General features: G+C 32.7%; 1 protein-coding gene across 1 annotated transcript; it reads left to right on the forward strand.

Annotated features, from left to right (window-relative positions):
* Nucleotides 1-257: 257 nt before the first annotated feature.
* On the forward strand, nucleotides 258-11,003 carry LOC114164026 (general transcription factor IIE subunit 1-like). The gene is made up of 11 exons (XM_028048487.1): nucleotides 258-431; nucleotides 552-674; nucleotides 962-1,082; nucleotides 4,118-4,246; nucleotides 4,423-4,532; nucleotides 4,622-4,805; nucleotides 7,135-7,329; nucleotides 8,613-8,852; nucleotides 8,985-9,186; nucleotides 10,416-10,545; nucleotides 10,631-11,003. Exons 1-10 carry the CDS (start codon nucleotides 412-414, stop codon nucleotides 10,517-10,519), a joined length of 1,428 nt encoding a protein of 475 aa, XP_027904288.1. The 5' UTR covers nucleotides 258-411; the 3' UTR covers nucleotides 10,520-10,545; nucleotides 10,631-11,003.
* The last annotated feature ends 10,875 nt before the right edge of the window (nucleotides 11,004-21,878 follow it).

Consider the following 21,878-nt stretch of genomic DNA (forward strand, 5'->3'; position numbering starts at 1 on the left):
ATTTTTCGATATTTGGCAGAAAAATTATGAAAAAAAAATTGAAGATAACATTTGTTAAATTATATATATTTTAATTGTTACCATAAAATAAATAAATAATCTGTACCAGTATCTGCTGAAAACATATTATATAAAGTTTGAAAGATAAAGAAAGATAATCTGATTTTGATATTTAAAAAGAAATATCAAGGAGAGTAATTGAATATTTTACTCTTCTTTGGGAAAGCCCTACCATATATATAACGGCCTATTGTATTTGGAATTGCCTTTTATTTAGAATGATGGGAGAGAGTTGTGAGCTGCGATGAACATCATTGGATAATAGCGCACACACACATCACTTATCATTCCTTTCCGATTTGAACGCTCGAACTATCGGAGCAACTTAAAATTTATTCTCAGATCGCTTCGATGGTTGATCACTACAACAAGTACGCGGGTTTTTCTTCTAATTCAATCGAAGATTCTAGAACAACTGTGTTCTTTGTCAATTAAAAAACAAACACGGAAGAATTGATCTATTTAATTAGTTACTTTTGATTTTGGTGTAGGTTGGTTAAACTAGCTGCAAGGGCTTTTTATGATGATCTAACAAGTAAAGGAGAGAATCAAGTCAAATCGGGAAGGAGCGATAACAGAGGTATCGCTGTGGTGATTCTCGATGCCCTCACAAGGTTTGATCTCACTGAAAATATTCATGATATTCAGCTTTTGATTGTGGAATAAGTTATGACAGAATACCGAATGAAAATGAATATGGGATTGAAGTGAAATTTGAAGGAATACTTATTTGAAAATGTGGGGCGTGAAAGTATTGTTGCAAGTATATTGCTTCTTAATATGATAGTGTAGATCAACGGGGCTGTTTGTGTACTATATTGAAGTGTGATTTTGAAAGAATTTTGGATGCATTTCCTTGATTCTGTGGTTTCATTATTGATCTTTTGCTAATTCTGTTCAGGCGACAATGGGTCAGAGAAGAAGATTTGGCAAAAGATCTCAAATTACACACAAAACAACTTCGCCGAACTCTTCGGTTCTTCGAAGAAGAGAAGATCATTACTAGAGAATATAGAAGAGAGGTAACTATTGGGTTCTGTCTGTGCAGTTCATTGGTGTTACTTCCCTGAATGACACTCTCTTGTAAGCATATGCAGATGTTGACTCTCATCCTTGTTAATTATGATGACCAATGTGTAATCAAAATTTCTTCATTATAGGGAATGAACCTAGTTATTTGACTTTGTTTGCTTTTATATATGCCAGCTTCAAGGAAACAAAGTCAAACACTGTTTACTTGTACAAAAGATAAGGAAACAGAGGATATTTTAGTACTCCCCCCAAGCTAGTTCATATTTGTTGTATGTACCCGAAGGCCTCTTGAGTGACTTGGTGAAAACATCTGTTCATTAGAGTTCCCAAAAGGATGTAATGATCTCGCTTGATTAAATCTTCCCGTGAGGCAACATCATTTTGCCTCCGTTCTCAATCTGACAACAAGAGATGAGATTCCATCTAATGGAAACACAGTAGCCAAATGTTAATTGTTTTTCATGTATACATGCATACACACACATATTAAACTGACACTTGTATGATAGGAAACTTGAAAATATATATAGCACTACACATTGACAATAAAATTGATAAACTGCTCTTGAAATGAAAAGTTATTCATATACATATATATATATATATACATATATATATATATATGTATATATATATATGTATATATGTATATATGTATATATGTACACACACACACACACATATATTTATATAACTACTGTTTACATAATCTTTTCAAAATGTATACATAATGAAAAGTTATCCAAAACTTAATCTGATTAATTCTAGTAATTTATTGGTTCAAAGTGATTAAAATTTCATAATCATTGAGTTGATAGAACAAAAATGGAGACAGTGGCATTACATGCACCAGCAGAGCTGCCTTCCCTATTTATCATATTTATTTAAACAAACACAGGCATAGTTCTTCACAGGTGCTCCACTAAGCTCTTGCTCTTGCTTCAGACATGGTTGGCCTTGTTGCAATTGATGCCTGAGTGCATAACAATGCAATTTCTAAGATTTTGTTTACTTCTTCTGCATCATACTCATTAATGACCTTGTCCACAAGCTCCAATTGTATGCTTCTCTCACACAGTTTCCATTCAACTCGAATGATCTTGCTCTTGTTGTTACATTTAATTTCAGCGAAGAATGAGTGTTGAATTCCTCTATTGAAGACTTCATGTGACTTGCACAATTAGTACCAACCAGTTTTACAAGACTTGAATATGGTTTTTGACAAACGGGGACCAGAGCCTTCCTGTCAAACCTAATACTGTTTCTGATTCCCATTTCTCAGCAATAATATAAGCACAAGCGGTCATCAAAACTCTCTTGTTTTCCCCCCCACAACCTGGTGCATAGCATAGTAGTAGCTGTTGAAAATTCAGGTGTTGTTGAATTTTGCTAGTGAACCAATTGTAGAAGATGAAGCAACTGTCAATTAAAAAACGTGTGGTGAGGTTTCAGCCTCATTACAACAAAAGCAACAAATAGAGACGTTTGTGCACCCTCTTAATCTAGGATTCTCATTCTTAGGAATTTTTTTGTAGTACAATCTCCAGAATAGAAAAGCTTTGGAAGGAGGGGAGGAGGAAGAAATAGAAACACTTCCTTAATACTCAAGTTACCAGTGCTAGTGAAACTCCATCTTTTAGCATCCTCTACAATAGAAGTGGAAGGATGTTTAAAAGAAAGCTCAACAGCTAAAGAAGGACACTTTTGTATAAGACTAAGAGGAATAACCCAATCTCCATTATGTCTGAAGTCCTTGATTAATGCTTCCAGCATACAATTAAAAAAATCGGGGAATATATCACTTGAATCAGGGGCTTCGCAAGCCAAGTGTCTGTCCAAAAGTTAATCTTATCTCCTGTGTCAATATACCTAGCATAGTTCTCCTGGACTATTGCCATAATGTTCTTCAAACCAACCCATATAGAGGATCTAATATGGTTCTCAATGATTTGCCCCGTTTTGAAGACCCTGGCTCTGATTAAGTCCATTGATTGTCCAGAGACTAACTCCCAAACCCAACTTCAACATGGAAGCATCATTCAATTGTCTTGTAGATCTAATTTCTAATCCACCATCCACATATGGCTTACGAACTTGAGACCAGGCAACCGGAACCAATTTCTTAGAATTCGAGTTGCCAAACCATATGAAATTCTTCATGCATCTATTTTTGGCTTTGATGAGGGATAAGGGCCAGCTATTGACGCTATAGCTACAAGTGAACATGCTGCGTATCACAAACTTGACCAAAGCTACCGTGTCTGCAATAAATAGCTAATATGCCTTCTACCTGGAACCTTAGCCTTAATCCTATCTGCTATGGGTTTCATGAGGAAGATAGGGATACTCAGATAGAGAAAAGGAAGAGAAGTACATTGAAAGCCAGGGGAACCAGCAAGGGAGAACCACTTCTCATTAGTGACCCCTCTTACATGCATGGGTAGGCTTCACATCAAGTCATCAATATACATTTGTATATGCTCATATCAGGATGGCCTTGTTCTCATAGACTATCTCAACATTCAAACCACAACATTGCAGTAACTATTACAAAGATAGGTTGGGAATTGACTCAACACTTAGAGCTAATGAAATATTTGGTTGACTAATAGTGAGATAGTTTAACATCCCAGCCAGTCTTTGATAGGCTTGAAAATAAGGAACATTTGTCACCTTATGATTCTTCGGTTACTAATTTAAACTCTTTACTTGGATCACTTGCCAGTGTTTTTGATAGGACTTCAAACGCAATGCAAGGATGGAACTTCACTCCCACATTTTAAGTATAGGATTCTAGTTTTCTATTTTGATAGGGGGGCTTGGGTACTAGGGAGGGAGTGCGTAAGTCTCACATTGATTAGTATTATATCTTGGATCACTTGGCAGTGTTTTTATTTTGTTCGTGCTTGTCTGAGTTTTATTAGTTTTCGTTATTATGTTTGGAGTGTTAGGATGTTACCTGTTAATGATGCAAATAGTGGTGCCCGTATTTTCTTCTTATGATATATATTATCTCGTTTTCCAGACAGCAAAAGGAGCCAAATTGTATAGTGCTGCTACAGCTGCTACAGTTGATGCTCAACTAACTGGAAAAGAGGGAGAAGAGAAAGTCAAGTTACACACACACTCTTACTGTTGTCTAGATTATGCCCAGGTTTGTCTCTTCCCAGTTTATCCCATCCATATATATTTCTACAAATGTTGCTCTTCCATGATTCATGTGGTTTTTGTTTTATTTTGTGTGCTTTCTTGTCACTATTTTTGAGTCAGTTATCAATTAAATTATGGCTCCCGCATGTGTAGAAATTTTTATGTTGAATTTTGTTGCAGATATATGATGTGGTTAGGTACAGAATCCATCGCATGAAGAAGCTGCTGAAAGATGAATTGGACAACAAGAACACAATTGAAGAATATATCTGTACAAAGTGTGGAAAAAGGTTTAAGTAATCCATTATAACTCCATATTTATTTCAATATCAATAATTGTTTCATGTTTCCATAATACTTGGGGATTTGAATTGTTTAGATACAATGCTTTGGATGCATTGCGGTTAGTATCTTTTGAAGATGACGACTTCCATTGTGAAAGTTGTAATGGAAAACTTGAGGTAGAAAGTGACAAGTTTGTTGTTCAAGAAGGGGCTGATGGAGATGATAACGCAAGAAGACGGCGACATGAAAAGTTAAAAGACATGCTTCAAAAGATGGAGGTTCTTTTATGATTTTACAATGTCATTTCTTCTATTTTGGGCTTCCTATTATGAATCCTTTTGTTTTAAGATTGATTATTATGGTTTTCACAACCATTTACTAGAACTGATTAATTTTGTATCATTAGGCCTCACAGTGTAAAGGCATTGATTTATGATTAAAAATTGCTGTGAGGTTAATATATTCTTGTTTTATCTGTTCAATTATCTGTTGGCTTGTTCCCAACACAATCCTGGCAACAACTCCATTTCACCTTTTAAATTCCTTAGGACCTCTATGCTATACCTACAGTCACATTAGCAACAATGCACTTTCTAGTCTCCCTTGCCCTAAAATGCTGTGTTTATGGCTCAGTTAACCACACAAGAGTACCATCCTTATTGATGATGGTAAAACCCACAATTTTTGTGCAAACCTATGCTGTAAAGTTCCTTGGCTTCCTACCTCATCTAATCAATGCCGTTTGCGTCATTGTTGGCAATGGCTGTATTCTCATGTTTGTCCACAAGTCTTACTCACCATCCAAGGCCAAGTTTTTTCCATTGAGTTCTTTTGTCCACAAATCTTACTCACCATCCAGGGAACGGACATTATTTTGGGCACGCAATGGCTCATGAGTCTTGGACCCATACATAACAGTGAACTATGATACCCTATCAATGCAATTCCAATGTATAAGCCAACATGTGGTGTTCTAAACATGTCATTAATGGACCTAAAAAGTCATTGACCTATCAATTTGGAGGTTCCATTTAAAAAGCATGTACTACTTAAACATTATTCCACTTAGCCTTATTGCATGACCCACACTCGAACCTACTTACTACTAATACTATATGATGTTCGCTAATCATCCTATTGTGGAACCTATGGCTATACTTGACTCCAAATGAGACAATGTTCTCACTCCAAATGGCTATAATTGCTAATTATCCAAATGGGATAATGTTCCTAGTGTAATGAGTAGGGCTTGTGCCCTTGAAGACACTAGTCAATGTAGGCTAGGCAGGCACAAGACCTTTTGGCCACTAGGTGTAGCCCACCCCATATAATTGCAAGCCTGCGAGCAAACCCTCAAATTGTAGAAGTCTTAGAAAGTGGATTTTAAGTCTAATTTAACATTATAAAACTAGTTTGGTAAGGTGAAGTTTACATCCAATAATATATTATAATTTGGTGCTATGTCTAGCTCCAACCGTGGGAATAGAAGGGTGTCTGATAGCATTGTCTCTAGGCAATGTGGAATCTCTAACAAAAGGAATGGAATAGAAGGGTGTCTCATAGCTTCATCTCTTTGTTTCTTTTGATATTAAAGTAAGATGTGCATGGTTCTTGAGTTAGTAATAGTTGGAATAGAAGGGTGTCTGATAGCTTCATCTCTTTGTTTCTTTTGATATTAAAGTAAGATATGCATGGTTCTTGGGTTAGTAATAGTTGAAATAAACCACAGTATAATAGAATGTGTAATGGCATGGTAATGATAATAAGTCCAACACCTGAATCCTTATTTTCAGGTTCTTAAACTGTCATTTTTTCTTTTTGTTGGAAAAGTTGATGACCAATAGTCCTATGAATCCATTTAAAAATTGAGAAGTATTATGACTTGATCTGCTCTCTTTCGTACAGGACTTGAAAAATACCTTATATTTTATGGATTTCATCTAGATATCCTAGACATATACAAGACTTGTAAAATACCTTTTATTTCATGAATTTCATCTAGATATATTTCGGGTGTCTCAAATCTCATTTGAATGGATTTAATTTTTGCTAGACAATGCACTGTGCTAGCCTTTATTTATTGGTGTTTCTGGTCTGCAATTTTTTTTTTGTTTTAACGTTTGATCATTGTTAAAATTTTAGGGTTTTTGATGGAAAACAATGTTAGTATTTTAGAGAAAAGTGCAAAAGTGAATTTCTGAGAGAAAAGTATGATTTCATTAACTGTTTTGATTTTGAATTTGTTATATCAGAAAACTTATAGCTATTCTGAGTGCCGAGCAAGCAACTGAAACTGTTAATGACATGTGTCTATTGACAGCTACCATAACTTCTGACTACCGACAAGATAGAACAGCTGGGGCAAGCTCAGTACAATTTATACTAATAAGTAAAAACTAGTTCAGTACTAGCTGGTACTAGCTCCAGCCCAGTCGGACTACTGCTAACAATGACTATAATGACTAAGAAACTTGTGTAGTGCATGTCAAACTCCATTCTTTCTTCTCCTTAGTTATATTGGTTCAAAATACATGTAATTGATAATCAATGGATTATACTCTGTTATTTTGTCAAAAAAAGCTAAAATAAAATTGAAATTGGTTGCAGATACAACTCAAGCCTTTAATGGACCAACTCAGCAGGGTGAAAGATTTGCCAGTTCCAGAATTTGGTAGTCTCATAGCATGGGAAGCTCGAGCTAGTGCTATGGGGCGTGCAGCCAACGGAGATATGGCTGGTGATTCTAAAATGTCTCAGCTGGGATATAATGGAGCACCAATGCCTTACAGTGGGGATACTAAGGTAAGAGTTTCCTGTTTTAAGGATCATCATTTCTTCAATGCAAAGAACTAGGCAGTTAACCTTGCTAATTATTCCGATTCTTGTTTTTATTTAATTATTTTTGTCTTGCTTTTCTTATCTTATCCTCCACATAATTATGATTTTCCTCCCTTTTCTATATTTTGGCTTTCATCTATATTTGAAAGATCGAAATTTCTGAAAAAATTCTGTTTAGTTGAGGTATGTGGATACTACATTTATACTAACTTGCTAAGAAATCAAATAGGAAATATATCTTTCCTACAAGTGAGTGTCCTAGTAATAAAAGTAATATACAAAAGTTACATAATTATTTATTTTGTGTTTTATATCACATCCCTCCAAGATGTTGCATGGATGTCTATAATTCCCAACTTGTTACTAATGTCTTGACATTTCTCTGTTGGCAACCTTTGAACATGTTTTCCATCTAAAGACCTTTTATGATGTAGTCATCAGTTCTCCTTGATGAAGTGACAAACGATTTCATTGTGTTTCATTCCCTCGTCTTGAACCAGATTGGCAATAATGCTAACTGTAATTTAGTATATACTACTGCACCATAGTCATTTCATACTTTGTTGTACGACAGGCTAATATAATTTTCGCCAAAGCAATTCCCAAAACCCTTGTTCCATAACCCAAAATTCAGCCTCTGCACTTGGATTCTTTTTTCTCCATGTTACTAAATTTCCACCAAAAGTATAGAATAACTTGAAATTGATCTCCATCCAGTAATTAATCTTGCAATAGCCACATTAAATTGACCTCCATGCAATGTTATTAGACTCAGATCATAGATCAACTCAGTTGTGGTACTCGGTTAATGGTCACTGGTTCAACCTGTGATTTCTTTGTTAAATTGATTAAACCAGATATATATAAAAAATTGATACTAACATTATCATCTCATTGATCCATGTCACTGAAATTTAATGAAGTTTTACATATCTCTCAATTGCTTAACATCCCTCTTAAGTTTTATCTGGGCTTTGGGACCGATTAAGTAAAGATTAGTAACAAACCCCAGTATAGGCAGGTTTTTATTGCATAAAGATGTGTAGAAAAAATGGGATCTGACATTCATAGGTTAATCTAATGTCGTACAAACAGATCCATCCATTAGATTTTGTGGGTGTACATTTGTATATGTAGCATTACTCTTGTGAAGTATATAATTATCAGCAGTTTAATTAACACTTCTTTTCCCTTGTCTCAATATAAGTGATACATGAATAAATGTAAGGTGTGCTGGATTTATACAGGTTGTGGTCGACTTCAATGGGACTGAAGGCAATAGACATGATGTTAAGTCCGAAACTGAAAGTTCATCTCTAAAGGTTTTGCCACCATGGATGATAAAATCAGGGATGGTTCTTACAAAGGAACAACGAGGAGAGGTGAAGGAGGAAATAAAAATGGATGGGACTTCAACTTCCACATCAGCACAGTACTCGGATGACAAGAAATCAACGGTTGATCATGATGATAAAAAAAATATACAGGCATGTACTATTTGAGAAGCTATTGTTTTATTTTTCTTTTATCTTGTTATTTCACTTCAGTTCCTTGCTCCTTCCATTTGAAGGTTCTGAAACTTTTATTCACTTATGTGCTGGTTTTTCTTCTCTTTGTAGGATGAGTATATCAAGGCTTATTATGCTGCTCTGCTTAAACAGCAACATGAAATGGAAGCTTCTAAAAAACAAGACTCGTCAGATACATTTACTGAAAATGATCCTTCTAGCCGTGCTTCTGTTCGCCAAGTTGGAATCAAATCAAAACATGAGGAAGATGATGATGATGATGGTACAGACTGGGAGCAAGCTCCAGTTGCAGGTAATTTGTCTTTTCAAGGTCATTTTAGCACATCTCGAACAGTGTTTATATGTGCCTTTACTAATCTAGATGTTCAGTAAAAGGAAAAGATTTTTTTTTCATTGTGTTTTCCGTACGCTTTTTCATTTAGATTTTTATGGTAATACTGATTGAAAATTTGATTCAATTGATTGAAACTTTCTTTTTAATCTTAATATGGATTGTTATCACCTTATATTCATCTTTAGATTTTACGCCCTTGTCCTTTTTGTCAATTTAAGATTTTTAGGTTACTCCATCAATGTTACAATCTATGTTCTCAGCGTCAACCAATAATTAATAGCAAGTTAATTAGTTTGCTTAGAATCAGGTGGTTAGCAGACTTTTCCTGCTTTGAACTTTGAACCACATTCATCTGGTTGGTGTTGGATGAACCTGAATAATAGGAGCTAGGAAATGCATTTCTGTAATTTGCTGTGGCTTTGTTTTACTGGGGTATCCAAATTGTTAAAATACTTTTAAGGATGGGAATCAGAAAATTTAGAAGAATTTGCTTTTTTACTTTTTGACATGAGACTTTGCTAATCCAAATGAGGATAAATTTTATGGCTTACACTCGTGAATAATTAAATGGAAAATTGGATTTTATTTTTAAATATGATGATTATACTGAAATTTGAACATATGACCTCGTGCACACTATCCAAACCCCTCCACTGCTGATTCTAGTGGTTTGGAAAACTGAATATGTTAAAAGAGTCAATTTTTTGAATACACGAATATGAAATTAAATGTTTCTATGCCAGTTGCAACATTGGCATAGTGTGTTGGCAATGATGGCTATGGTCAAAACAGTTGGATTATGTAATGCAATCCTTGTTGGTAGTTCCTAAAGGTGGAAGAACAGTTGTAGCGGTGTCTTTAGTAGTTTGGATTAATACGTTGAACCTTTAAAATTGATATTTTTATAATTTTCAAAACCAAATTTGGCTTTTCATCATCTTTGAAATACTTACCTCAAGCAAAGTAATATAATGGATTGAATTATACATATAATGTGCTCTTCCCTTTCCTCTTCATCTCCAAGCCAGGAAGTCATATATTCTACAGGCAAGTCTTAAAATGTTGATGATGGCTGTTGTACCTTGTGTATTATTTCTTTGATCACACATATTGCAGATTGACTGCCTCCTTTTTATGTTTCTTTTTTATTTGTTTCACTCCTGTTTATTTGGGTGGCTTTCAAACAGGTACTGGAAATGAAAATTACAAGGTTAATGATTTGAATGTTCAAGCTGATGTTGCTCCAGCAGATGTCGATGAAGATGAAGATGTGGACTGGGAGGAAGGTTGATGAGAAGTTTCTCTTTGAACAGTAAGGTTAGGACTCGTACTGCAATCATGCTTTTCTGCAAAATAATGTATCCTAAAGCCTAGAATTTTATTCATCAATCTTCTATTTCAGGTGCACAAAATATAATTTTTGTTGGCGTGTAATGTATTCAACAACTGGCAGCAGTTATATACACTGATATCATAGCAATAATGCTATTATTCAGTTTCATTTCCAGTGGCCTTAACAGTGGAAAACTCCGTTACATTTTTTTTTTTACTAGAAATTGAATTTGGTGTTTCTGGGAAAGTAAAATCTAATGCTTTATTGTACTTATGAATTTGTGCTACAATCTCTTTGTGAGGGACAAGTGGTCCAATTCAAATACTTCACCAATGCAGTAATCGATGCAATACACATATACACTGCATTTTTTTTTTAACTTTTGGATAAATGTTATATTTCACTATAATGTGGTGGCTGACCAAAACTAATTTGTTTCCCATTAGTTCCTTGATGATTTTTCATATGATTATGTTCGTTGAGGTAAATATTCCTTTTTTAGACAAGTTAAGTAAAAAAGCCTTTTGTTGTCTGTAGGTGAGAAATTTCTTCTTAGAATTGTCCCAAGTGTTGATGTTTCCCCTTTTCTTTTGTGTTGTGCCAAAAAAAAAAATGTTTAAAATCAAGAAAGATTATACTTTGAAAAGAATTGTTGGAACAATTGGCTCTATAAGGGTGAATAGAGTTCTGAACTTTTTGCGCAAGCAACCTGACTAAAGTATTTAGTAGGCAAACAAAATCAACAACACACAACAAACTCATACTAGTTTAGCCAAACTCGCTTAAGAGAAGTCTACAAAGCAAGCAATACTCACCAAAAAAACACAAAAGCTCAAATTGATTCTCATTCAAAGATTGATTTCTACAAGCTCATATGGGTTTCAATTTATAAGGTTTTTGTTGTGAGCATACAAGTCTTATTTACAAAATGTGGGAATTGAATAACAGGCTATTATAAGAATTACTAATTTGTCTCTCTTCAAGTTATCTTTTATATGCAAGACTTTCTTCTATACTTTTTACTTATTTATATTCTTTGTCTTGTCTTCTTGAGCAATCTTTTCCAATCAATTATTTACCTGAAGGCTCTATTTTAGGATAACATTGTTGAAGCTTTGCTAGTTATGTCTTGTATTCATCAAACTTCATAGATATGTCTAGTGATGTGAAGTTTATTCATAGTAGTGAATAGGGATGTCAAAAATTCGTATTCATGAATAAAATTCGTAATTGGTAGAAAATGAATATTCGTGGATAACGGGCATGAGTATTTTTTATACTTGCATGTTAATGAGACCGGTACGGATATTATAGTATTCATACTCATTTAAATTAAAAAAAATTAAAATATTAACATATTGATCTTGAATATGATTCTTTGTAAAAGAAACATTTTTATCATCTTTAGCTTTTATTTAACACATGTTTTAGCTTTTATTTAACACATGTTTCACAGTAATATGTTCCTTATATTAGATGAACCAAAGTTGTATTGATTGTTTTTATTATCCAAACATTGGTATCATTGACAAAACTATAAGATTAAGAATTGTCTTATGATCATTAGACTCGTTTGTGACTTAACATGTATTTAATATTCTTTTTTTAGAGTAACGTTATATGACTTGAAAATGCTTATTATCCTGGAAAAAATTGTGTAATTGATGCTTAATTTCAAAGGAAAATAACAAAAAACCTTGAGAAATTTGTATACTTAGTCTAAAAAAATATTTTATCGTCGAATAATATAAGTCATTTTATGTATTCTTTAAAAACCACAAGTATTAGAAAAAAATACTTGAAATATTTCAAGATTAATTATTATAACTCTTTATAATTTATAAAAAGGAATTAGGCATAACTTAAATCTGAAGTAAATCAACATAAAAATGTTCATTGGCAATTACGATTTACACACTGTGATCTCTTAACCGTTTGTAAAAAAGTTATAAAAATATTGTGAATTTGTTTGATAAACAATTAAATTAGGACCGTGATACTTTGACAACTTTCTTTTAAAATTTAGGATGGTATCTTCTACGTAATTTTGAAATATGAAAAAAATAAAAAAATGAAAACCACTTAAAATATATTAGCTTATTGTAAAAAATAATTGTCAAAATTTAATTATTAAAAAATCATTTTCGATCAAATTATCTCCTTCTCTTTAAATAGTTAATTGTTTGTTTCACATTATTGTACAGTTCTACTGATACAACCTACATATGTCTACTTATGGATTCCTTCAAAGGTGAATTATCATTTCCATTATAGATACTGCATCCTAGCCTTATATTCACCTTTTCACACATCTATAAGTTTACTTATAACTTGTTCCAAGAAAGTGTATAAATATATATATATATATATATATATATAGAGAGAGAGAGAGAGAGAAGGTAGTGGTGTTAATAGTTTTACTGTTTAACACTCAACTCTGTTACTGCAAAGCTAGGTTGGTGGTGCACACGCAAGTTGAAACTATAAGATCATAAATAAATTAAAAATGGTGCTTTGCTTAAGCTCTATCTATACTAAGGTACGATCGATCGAGAGCGTCTTTCAATGCATGACAATGACGCCTAACCACTCACAAATCATGATCGTAAAATCCACTTTCAACTCACTTTCTGACAAAAGTTGTGTTCAATTATCAGTGCCATGTCTTCTGCATATATAGTTAGTAGTAAAATAAAACAGTGTTGGTTAAACACTATGCATGTGTTGTCATGATGAGTACCTACAACGTACCTACTTATTTCATCAGTAATAATAAACTTGGAATGTTGGGGAAACACATTCAAAGCTACTCTGCGCATACAAGTTAGCACAAAACAAATGTTTCTCAGTTTTTATCTACTTTTATCCTTTTAATTTCAAGCTATGATAGATAGAAATTCAAGTGTGAGTCTAAGTTTCACATTAGTTAGAAATGAGAAAGTAAGACACTATAGAAGGATAAAGACCCATAAATTTATTGTCTTAGTTTTAGGTTGAGAGTGATGTCAATGCTTTTGTGGTTGGACTCAGGTCTCATTAGTATTTATTCTTCCTAGTACAGTAAAACTCTTCTATAAACCTAACAAGTGGTATCAGAGCCGATGCCGACTAAGACGAGAGACGAGTGTAATATAGTCTTTGTATCGAAAACGTTCCAGATAAGTATATCCCATTAAGAAAAACGACGATAACATGAATTAATTAAACTAAATTGATATATCATAAGGAAAACCAATGCCAATTCTTGTATGCATTGAAAATGAGTGTCTTCTAATACATTCTTTCATTACAAAATGGTTGTGTAGAATGAAAAGAATCGGGATGAAACATTTTTGGTGTACTAAAAAAATCTATCTGATGAAATTTCTTTTGGGTATTTGATTTCTCTTTATTCAATTTTTCTCTGATACATATATAAAGTTTATGAATAAGTTCACTAATGATTAGGATTCGATACTTGTGGAACATGAAAATTGGATATTTGTGGAACACGAAAATATCAACTTACTAACCCCTACTTTTCAACATAATCATGTAAATAATATCTATCATTACTATCAATACAAAGAAAATGCATATTTAGTATAAGTTAAAATCCCAAAAATCAAAGTTTATTAATTAATGGCGTTAGATTCTCGTGACATGTATCAGATTCTAAAACGGTAATTCATTAACATTACTTTGAAAGACCAACTTGAGCAGTATTAGCTAAATAAATATTAATTTATCATTAATTTTTAAATAAATTTTTAATTAAAGTAATTTAGTGTCGAGCAATATTACAGGAAAATAATATACAACCAAAGAAATTCTACTCATCAATAATTATCGATAAATATTTATTAACAAATAATTATCAACAAATTTAAATTGTCACTGATTACTTAAATTTTTTATCGTTAGTAAATATTATCGACAAGTGATTTGTTAGAATCAAATCAGTATAAATTTTTGAATGCCTTGTGTTTTTCTTACTTTTAATTTTTCTCTTTGTGATTGTTCAGGTTATTAGTAATGCATTCAACTCCAATCTTGTCAAATGATTCATAAAAGTCGGCGTAAAATGTGTTTAAAGCATTGAAAATTTCCAATTTTAACCAACTCACCTCTCTTTGTTTGAATATTAGCTTGATTTTTTTTAACATGTACTTTATTTTAAAATTTATTGAATTTAATGTCATCAAAATTTATTTTTAATATTAATCTAATTTGTGTCGCTGTAGGTGATGTTAACGATAGTAATTAAAAAAATTATCGTACAACGCCTCTATCTACAAAAAACGTAAAACACAAAAAAAAAAAATGGACAAAAAATTTAGCTTTGAATTGAAAGAAATTTATGGAGAAAAGGGTTGAGATAAAAAAAAAAATCACCGTTGAAGAAGGAAGTGATTATAGATGAATGATTGTGAATGAATAAGTGTAGATAAAGGATATAAATATAAATAAAGAAGATGAATATAAATGAAGGAGACAATAAAAAAAATTAAAGTGAAAATTGTAAATAGAGACCTGTGATCATTAATTAAGCATAATATATAATTATTATTTATTGTTATGAAAACAGACAAATTGTTTAGCTAACACCAACTCAAAGAAATATAGAAATATATTATATTAGTATCAACTTAATTAATATTAACTTAAACAAATAAGAAAAAAAAATTAATGTAAAAAAATAAATAAAATTAATGTAATATAATCGATTTAACTTAAATAAATACAAATAATTTGAAAATAAATATATTAATGTTAACTATTTATTTTTAATATTTACTTTGGTTAGTGTGACATCTTATTTAAATAGAATAAATCTACTAATTATCCATTACAATCATCCATAAATGTACTTCAAAAATATTAAGGCACACCAAAGATTTCATGAATAAAACATAATCTAGAAGTTTAACAGTTCTACAAAAGACTTCCCAAACAAGGAATTACAAAGGCACCAGGGCCTTGGGCATAAGAGCCACAACTAGCATATCCAAAAACTAGGCAGTAGCATCACCACCATCATATCTATCTCCAGGAATTCCTCCATTTACTCTCACCAATAAGGTGATCATCGCAAAAGAGAAAATAAAGCAAGGAATAGACATAAATGAAAGGGTAAGCTAGTGAAAAAGAATTTTTAACATGGCATGAAGCAAGCAGTATTAGACAATTCATCAAATAGGCATTCAACATGTGATAGCAAACAAACAGGACACTATGACTCAATTATCCGGATATATATAATAAGATCGAATTCACTAGACGCTTGCACTTGTGGTGGCCTCTTCTGCTCTACAGAGCCATTGTCAATGGGTTTCACCCTACCACACACAAGGTTAGCTTTCAACCATCTAAGGTCATTATCCTGCCAAAGACTAGGGCCTCCCGTTACTCTCACCACTTGGATCAGTTTGCTCTACGTGAGACTAATTGATCCTTTAGAGCTTTTGGATGTGATCCTTACTTGAATCCTTACCTTAATTATATACACTACATACCACCATGAGATCTCCCCACAGAACTCATGGAATTATGTCTATCTCACACCAAATTCATGTTCCTCATGCAATAACCACCACTTTTATCTCAAACATCCAATTCTCATGCCAAAACACCACGAACCAACAATTACATGCCTTAATTCATTCCAAGCATACTAATTTCAGTTCTTACAAACCAAATAACACATGCATATTCACCTACTTCATGCATTTTCAAGATAAATAACCAGCCACAATTTAATCGGGAAAGCAAAACACAAACATGCATTGTTCTCGCTTAGGCTAGAAGCCTTCGCCCAAGCGACAAGGACTGTCTCGGTTAAGCTAGGCTATCTCTCCTGAGCGAGCACGTTAACAATGGCACTCTGTGAGCTCTTGCTTGGGCGAGATCACTCTTTACCCAAAACGAAAGTCCCTCGCCTAGGCTACGATTCAAGCAGAAAACACACAGGTTCTCCACGAGTTCTCGCTTAGGCGAGACACTCTCGCCTGAGCGAGATGATTTGTCGCCCAAAACAAAGGCTCTCCGCCTAAGTGAGATGCTCGAGCAGAACCAGGGAGAGCTTTTGCTATTCTCACCTAGGCGAAACGAGCTCGCTTGGACGAGAATATTAGTTCTCGCAACTGTTCACGCGTGCAGGGCAGAAACACAAGCCAAGACAACACCCAAAAACTCAAACCAGACATTTTCACACAATCATCATTATCATTCAACCATCAATAACGTGAAACAAACCAAAAGCATGCAAAGTAAATTAAAACATGCAAAAACCTAACTTCCCTTACCTTTTTGGGTTGAAAGCTACAATAGGATGTTTAGTAGAAGAGCACCAGTAACCAAAGCAGCTTAGGAAGCTGAAAACATAAGTATAGGGGAGAAACGAAAATGAGACTTTGGCATAGATTTAGGTGAAACCAATACTTGTGAGCTAAAAGACGAAGAGAAATAGAGGCAGAGAGGATTACTTACTTGGAAGGAACTCGTAACTAGCCCGTAGAGAAAGCTTGCTCAAAACCCTAGAAGAGCACTTTGGTGAAGAAAAGAGAGGGAGAGAGAGTAGCTGATTTCTGGAAAATGAGACAGAATGAAAGGATTAAGGGCTGTAAAAGGGTATTGGGATCCCCTGATGAGCTGGTCTTAGACCCACGAAAAGGCCAGACCCAAAACAATTTTAGAGCTAAAAAATTGGTCTCATAGTTAGTGTTAATTAATCAAACACTAACAATTTTTTTAATTAAAAAGTTAAAAACAACTAGCTTCAATTTGAAATTGGTTAAACCAATACAAATACTTTTACTTATTAAAAAGTTAATATCAACTTTGGTTAAACCAACTTTATTGTTATAATGAACATCAATTTAATCGACATATGCATAATACAAATTAAATTTAAAAAAAGAAAAATTAACTTTTCTATCACAATAGAGTTAAGTGGGTTGATTATAATAACTTCGGTTGTGCTATTGTTTGAAAATTTGATGTTTTCATGTAGTTTATTTTCCTGTAAATAGTTATACCAATCATACTAATGTTGTGTCCGTTTAAGATTGAACGAAAATGTAAAGACAGATTACATAGTAATTATGATGTTCATTTGAGGAGAATTAAAAGCAAGAGAATGCAGCGATTAGCGTGATTTATCAGTTTTTCAATCTTGCATATTGGGAGGTCATTTGAGCTAATTCATTGATGAGATACAATTTTACCCTTTGTGGTTAAAGAGTTGAATCTGATCCCACCTCAAATGGAACAGATCTGTATGGGCGTAAAAGTGACAGATATGATCCCACCTAAAATGGAACAAATCTATATGGGCGTGAAAGTGAGAGATCTGATTCCACATGACATGGAATGGATCTGTGTGCTTTAAAGGGAGAGGATTCAATCCCGCATGTGCATATCCAATCCCTAGTACATGAACTTTATGTTACAATGGATCATGTTGGTGGTTGCTTGATGGCTGAATGTTGTTTTCTCTTTGTTAATTTTTTGTTTTCAATTTTATTGGTTAAAAAAAATTAAACAAAAAAAAATTACTCATACAAATATCAATTTATGGTACTTATTACATAAAGGGCAAAATGATAATCTCACCAATACTTCTATTAAAACATATTTTTTAATCTATTAAGTAAATCAAATGATCTCACAAACTTTCACAAAAATCACTTCCAAATCTACTCACAATCACCTCTAAATTAAAAAAAAAAACATAATTCATTATTAAATCCACCCAAACTCATGGACTCCCTTTTCTTCAAATCCTCTCTCTCAAATGAACACAAATTCTGACCTAATGATAGTTTAAACTCATAAAAAAACGTGTTTTCCGTCTTTTTAGAAAATTTCAAATTTAATAACTCTTCAAATATACATCAAATTTCAAATTCAATCAATTCAATGAAAAAATAAAAATTTTAAAATAAAAATTCAAAAATGTCATAATATATGAATCTGTTGTAGATTTCTTTGTCTTTGATATTTAACATCACTTTAACGCGTTTATATTAAAAAAAAAATCATGTTTGATTGCAATCTTAAATAATAAAAAAAAATCCAGAAGTAATTTCATTTGATTTATTTGAATTATTATATATTTATTTTAATGCTTTTTCATCGAAAACCTTATATAAGTTTAAAAAAGCATATAGTTAGTAAATTTTAGATAAATTATATTTATACAAAAGCTTGCACATTTTTTTTTCAGTGTACAGAAACACAAGAAAATAAGAAATTGAAATATAAAAGAGATAATATTGTCAAAGATAAGTAAAGAAAATGTTTTAACAAGTGTTACATAAAATTGAGATGAATAGTGTTTTTTAATCTATTTAGATAAAAAAGATCACATAATATAGAGAAACATGGTTGGTCATAAACAAATTCAATCATTATGATTTTTTTATTGTACTAAAAACAAATTTTATTGTCACATCTTCCTTCTTTATTGAGTTGAAGTTGTTGTCCCTTTTATTCTGACCTTCCCCTTTTTGCTTTTTGAAAATTCCAGTGCCTATTTTTTTCAATCATGATATACATTTCCTTTACCCAAAACTCCAAATCATATACTTTCTGAGAATCATTTTCCCACCTATCATTTGTGTTCACTTACATTCTGTCACCCCCATAAAAAAATCCCCACATTATTTTTTTTTCTAATTAACCTTCTCTTATCCACTTTCCATCTCAAAAACTAACTCATATTTTAAGTTTAAAATTTTTTTCATTTTTAATTTAATTACAATAAAATAACCTAAAAGTAATGAAACCAAAAAAAGAAAAAACCGGTTTTTTTCTCAAAAATCAGTTATACAACCACAATCACAATCACTAGATTGATAGGTCTTTAGATGACACAGAGAGACAACACTAAGACACTTGGTTTATGGGTTTTATAGTTATATATGTTAAATTTTATCATTTTTATTTAATGCGAGACTTAGACTTATATTTAAATTTTTAACAATCTTTTTTTCAAGTGTGAGTTACTTCACATTGGTACTTTCACCTCAAGTTAACAATTGATCCCTTCTTAGACTATTGTCATCTTAACGAAACACACTTATGTGATCCTTTGCTAAAAGAACATTCAATACACAAACTCGTCTATACCGATTACCAACAATAAACTATCGACTCTGATATTATTTATAAATCTTTCAAAAAATAATTACCAAAAAAGAGACAACTAATAAAACATACACTCAATCCACATATAAAAAAATTACCACCACCTTTAATCTAAACAATAAATTTATCTATCTTCATAATGTTATATGAAATTATTTTGGTGATTACGTGATTCACCACGTGAAGTCATCTTATTAATTTGACGAAAACTCTTGTTATTATTACCGTTATATGATGGTAAAAGGACATATAGAAAAAGTTAGAGAAGTATAGTAGGGTAAGATTAGCTGCACCAAAAAGATGACCGTAGTACTATTCGCAGAGTAATTATTTTCTTGCCCTAATCATATTTCTTTCAGCCTAGGAACAACTTAACACCCACAACTTCTTTCTTTCATAGTAAATAAAAAATAAAATTTGAAAATGAATGAAAAGTAAAATAAAAAATACTGATATTTTTAAATGTAATTTGATTTTTCTTTCCATTTGTAGTCCATGTTTGAGAAGAGAAGAAAAACACAAAGGACGCGAGTGGTGGTTGTTGCTTTTTATTATCATCACTCGCACCTAACCATGTACGAACATTGAATCAATGAATGAGAAACGAAGCACGCTTTGGCATTGTCCCTCCCCATTAGGGTTTCTCATTCACTGTTCCCTCTCTTTGCACCACCACCACCCTAGGGCTTCTCAGATCTGCACAATCAAGAATCTGGTTATGCGTACACGCTTTTCTGCACAAATTTGTTACCAATGAAAGCTTGTGAAAAGCCTGAAAATGGGGTTGCTTCATCTTTAGGATGTGATCCAGATTTGTAGACTGAAAGTGTTGTACGACACGACATGTTTTAATGGTCTCACAGATTGGGGAAAGTACCTGAAAACAGTGTACATACCAATGTTGCAGAGAGCAGTTGGGGGTTGTTGCTGTTTCTGGAATTGTTCTTCTCCTTCAATAGTTGCCAAATATTTTCTGCTGCATAAAACAACCAATAATAAATACTCTCTCTATGTATACATCACTATCTGATTCTGATCATATCACTGCATTCCCTTATTAGGGTATGGATCTACGCATTTATGAAGGGTACAGTATGTTACTATGTGGTGTAGGGCATTCCGTAGGTGAAAAAAAAAAAAACTCTTTTGGATCTATCTATCTATACCCTCATAAATGTGTTCTTTGACCAGTCAGATTTTGCTTTGAAACTTTTCGTTTTGTTTCTGAATCCTCAAGACTTTGTTTTTCTCCCCTCTCCTTTTTCTTCTGCAACAACACCATCACATAATTATCTTCAATGAAAAGGCTCTGAAGGTTTTTCTGAAGCTCATATTGTGTTGTTGTGGCGGCGACAAAGAGCCTGAGAATTTGGGTAAAGAATAACAGAAAATTGACGTTGTCAAACTGAACTAATGATTTTTTTTTTCCTTTTTTGTGAATATCAGACTCAAATAATTGTTGAAACTACTTTGATTCCTATGTTTCTACTAGTAGAAAGAAAGTGCGGTTGGCGTTTTGTGCAGAGGGAATCTAACATTTCTGTTCCTTCCGATGATACTTTTTTTTTTCCTTCATCCCAACAGATACATGGTTGTTCCGCTAGCTGCTTAAATTTCTGAATTATGTTTCTCCTTAAATCACTTCAGCTAGAAGAGTCACTGAATATGATCATAGTAAGTACATTGTTTTTTTTTTATCTCCTTTTTCTATTGATCTTATTTTCTTCTTTTTTTTCTGTAGATTTTGTAATGAGTTTTCCTTTAACGTGAAAAGTTAAAAGTGGGAGAGATAATTCTGAACTGGAGACCAATAAGCTGGTGCCACTTCCATCTTCTGCTGGTACTATTTAATATTCAACACATTTATTATCATTCTTTTCAAAAAATTCTCTTTTATCGGCTATATATATTGTGAAATGGAAAATATTAAGACCACTTTCAATGGTATATTAAAAAACACAACTTTAGCTGCATCATGTGATGTTTGCACTAAAAAGTCTGTGCTAATAACAATGTTCTTGATTTTATCTGTTCGGAGCTTCATCGTTTCATAGGGGATTGTACGGAGCTTCACATATATCAAAATGAATTTTCTGTTAAAAAATAAATGGAAAAACACAGCAAAGTACTATCTTTTAAGATGCATTATTTGATCTTGTTATCGCGTTTTTCCAAGTTTTACAGTACG

Source organism: Vigna unguiculata, chromosome 9, assembly GCF_004118075.2.
Source record: "Vigna unguiculata cultivar IT97K-499-35 chromosome 9, ASM411807v1, whole genome shotgun sequence".
Classification (NCBI taxonomy): Eukaryota; Viridiplantae; Streptophyta; class Magnoliopsida; order Fabales; family Fabaceae; genus Vigna; species Vigna unguiculata.

What these genes read in the sequence shown, in the direction of transcription:
- LOC114164026 (XM_028048487.1), top strand. Translation starts at nt 412, where the DNA reads ATGGTTGATCACTACAACAA. An exon ending in ATGGTTGATCACTACAACAA is followed by an intron (nt 432 to 551) that starts GTACGCGGGTTT and finishes ATTTTGGTGTAG; the next exon opens with GTTGGTTAAACTAGCTGCAA. An exon ending in ACATGCTTCAAAAGATGGAG is followed by an intron (nt 4,806 to 7,134) that starts GTTCTTTTATGA and finishes AATTGGTTGCAG; the next exon opens with ATACAACTCAAGCCTTTAAT.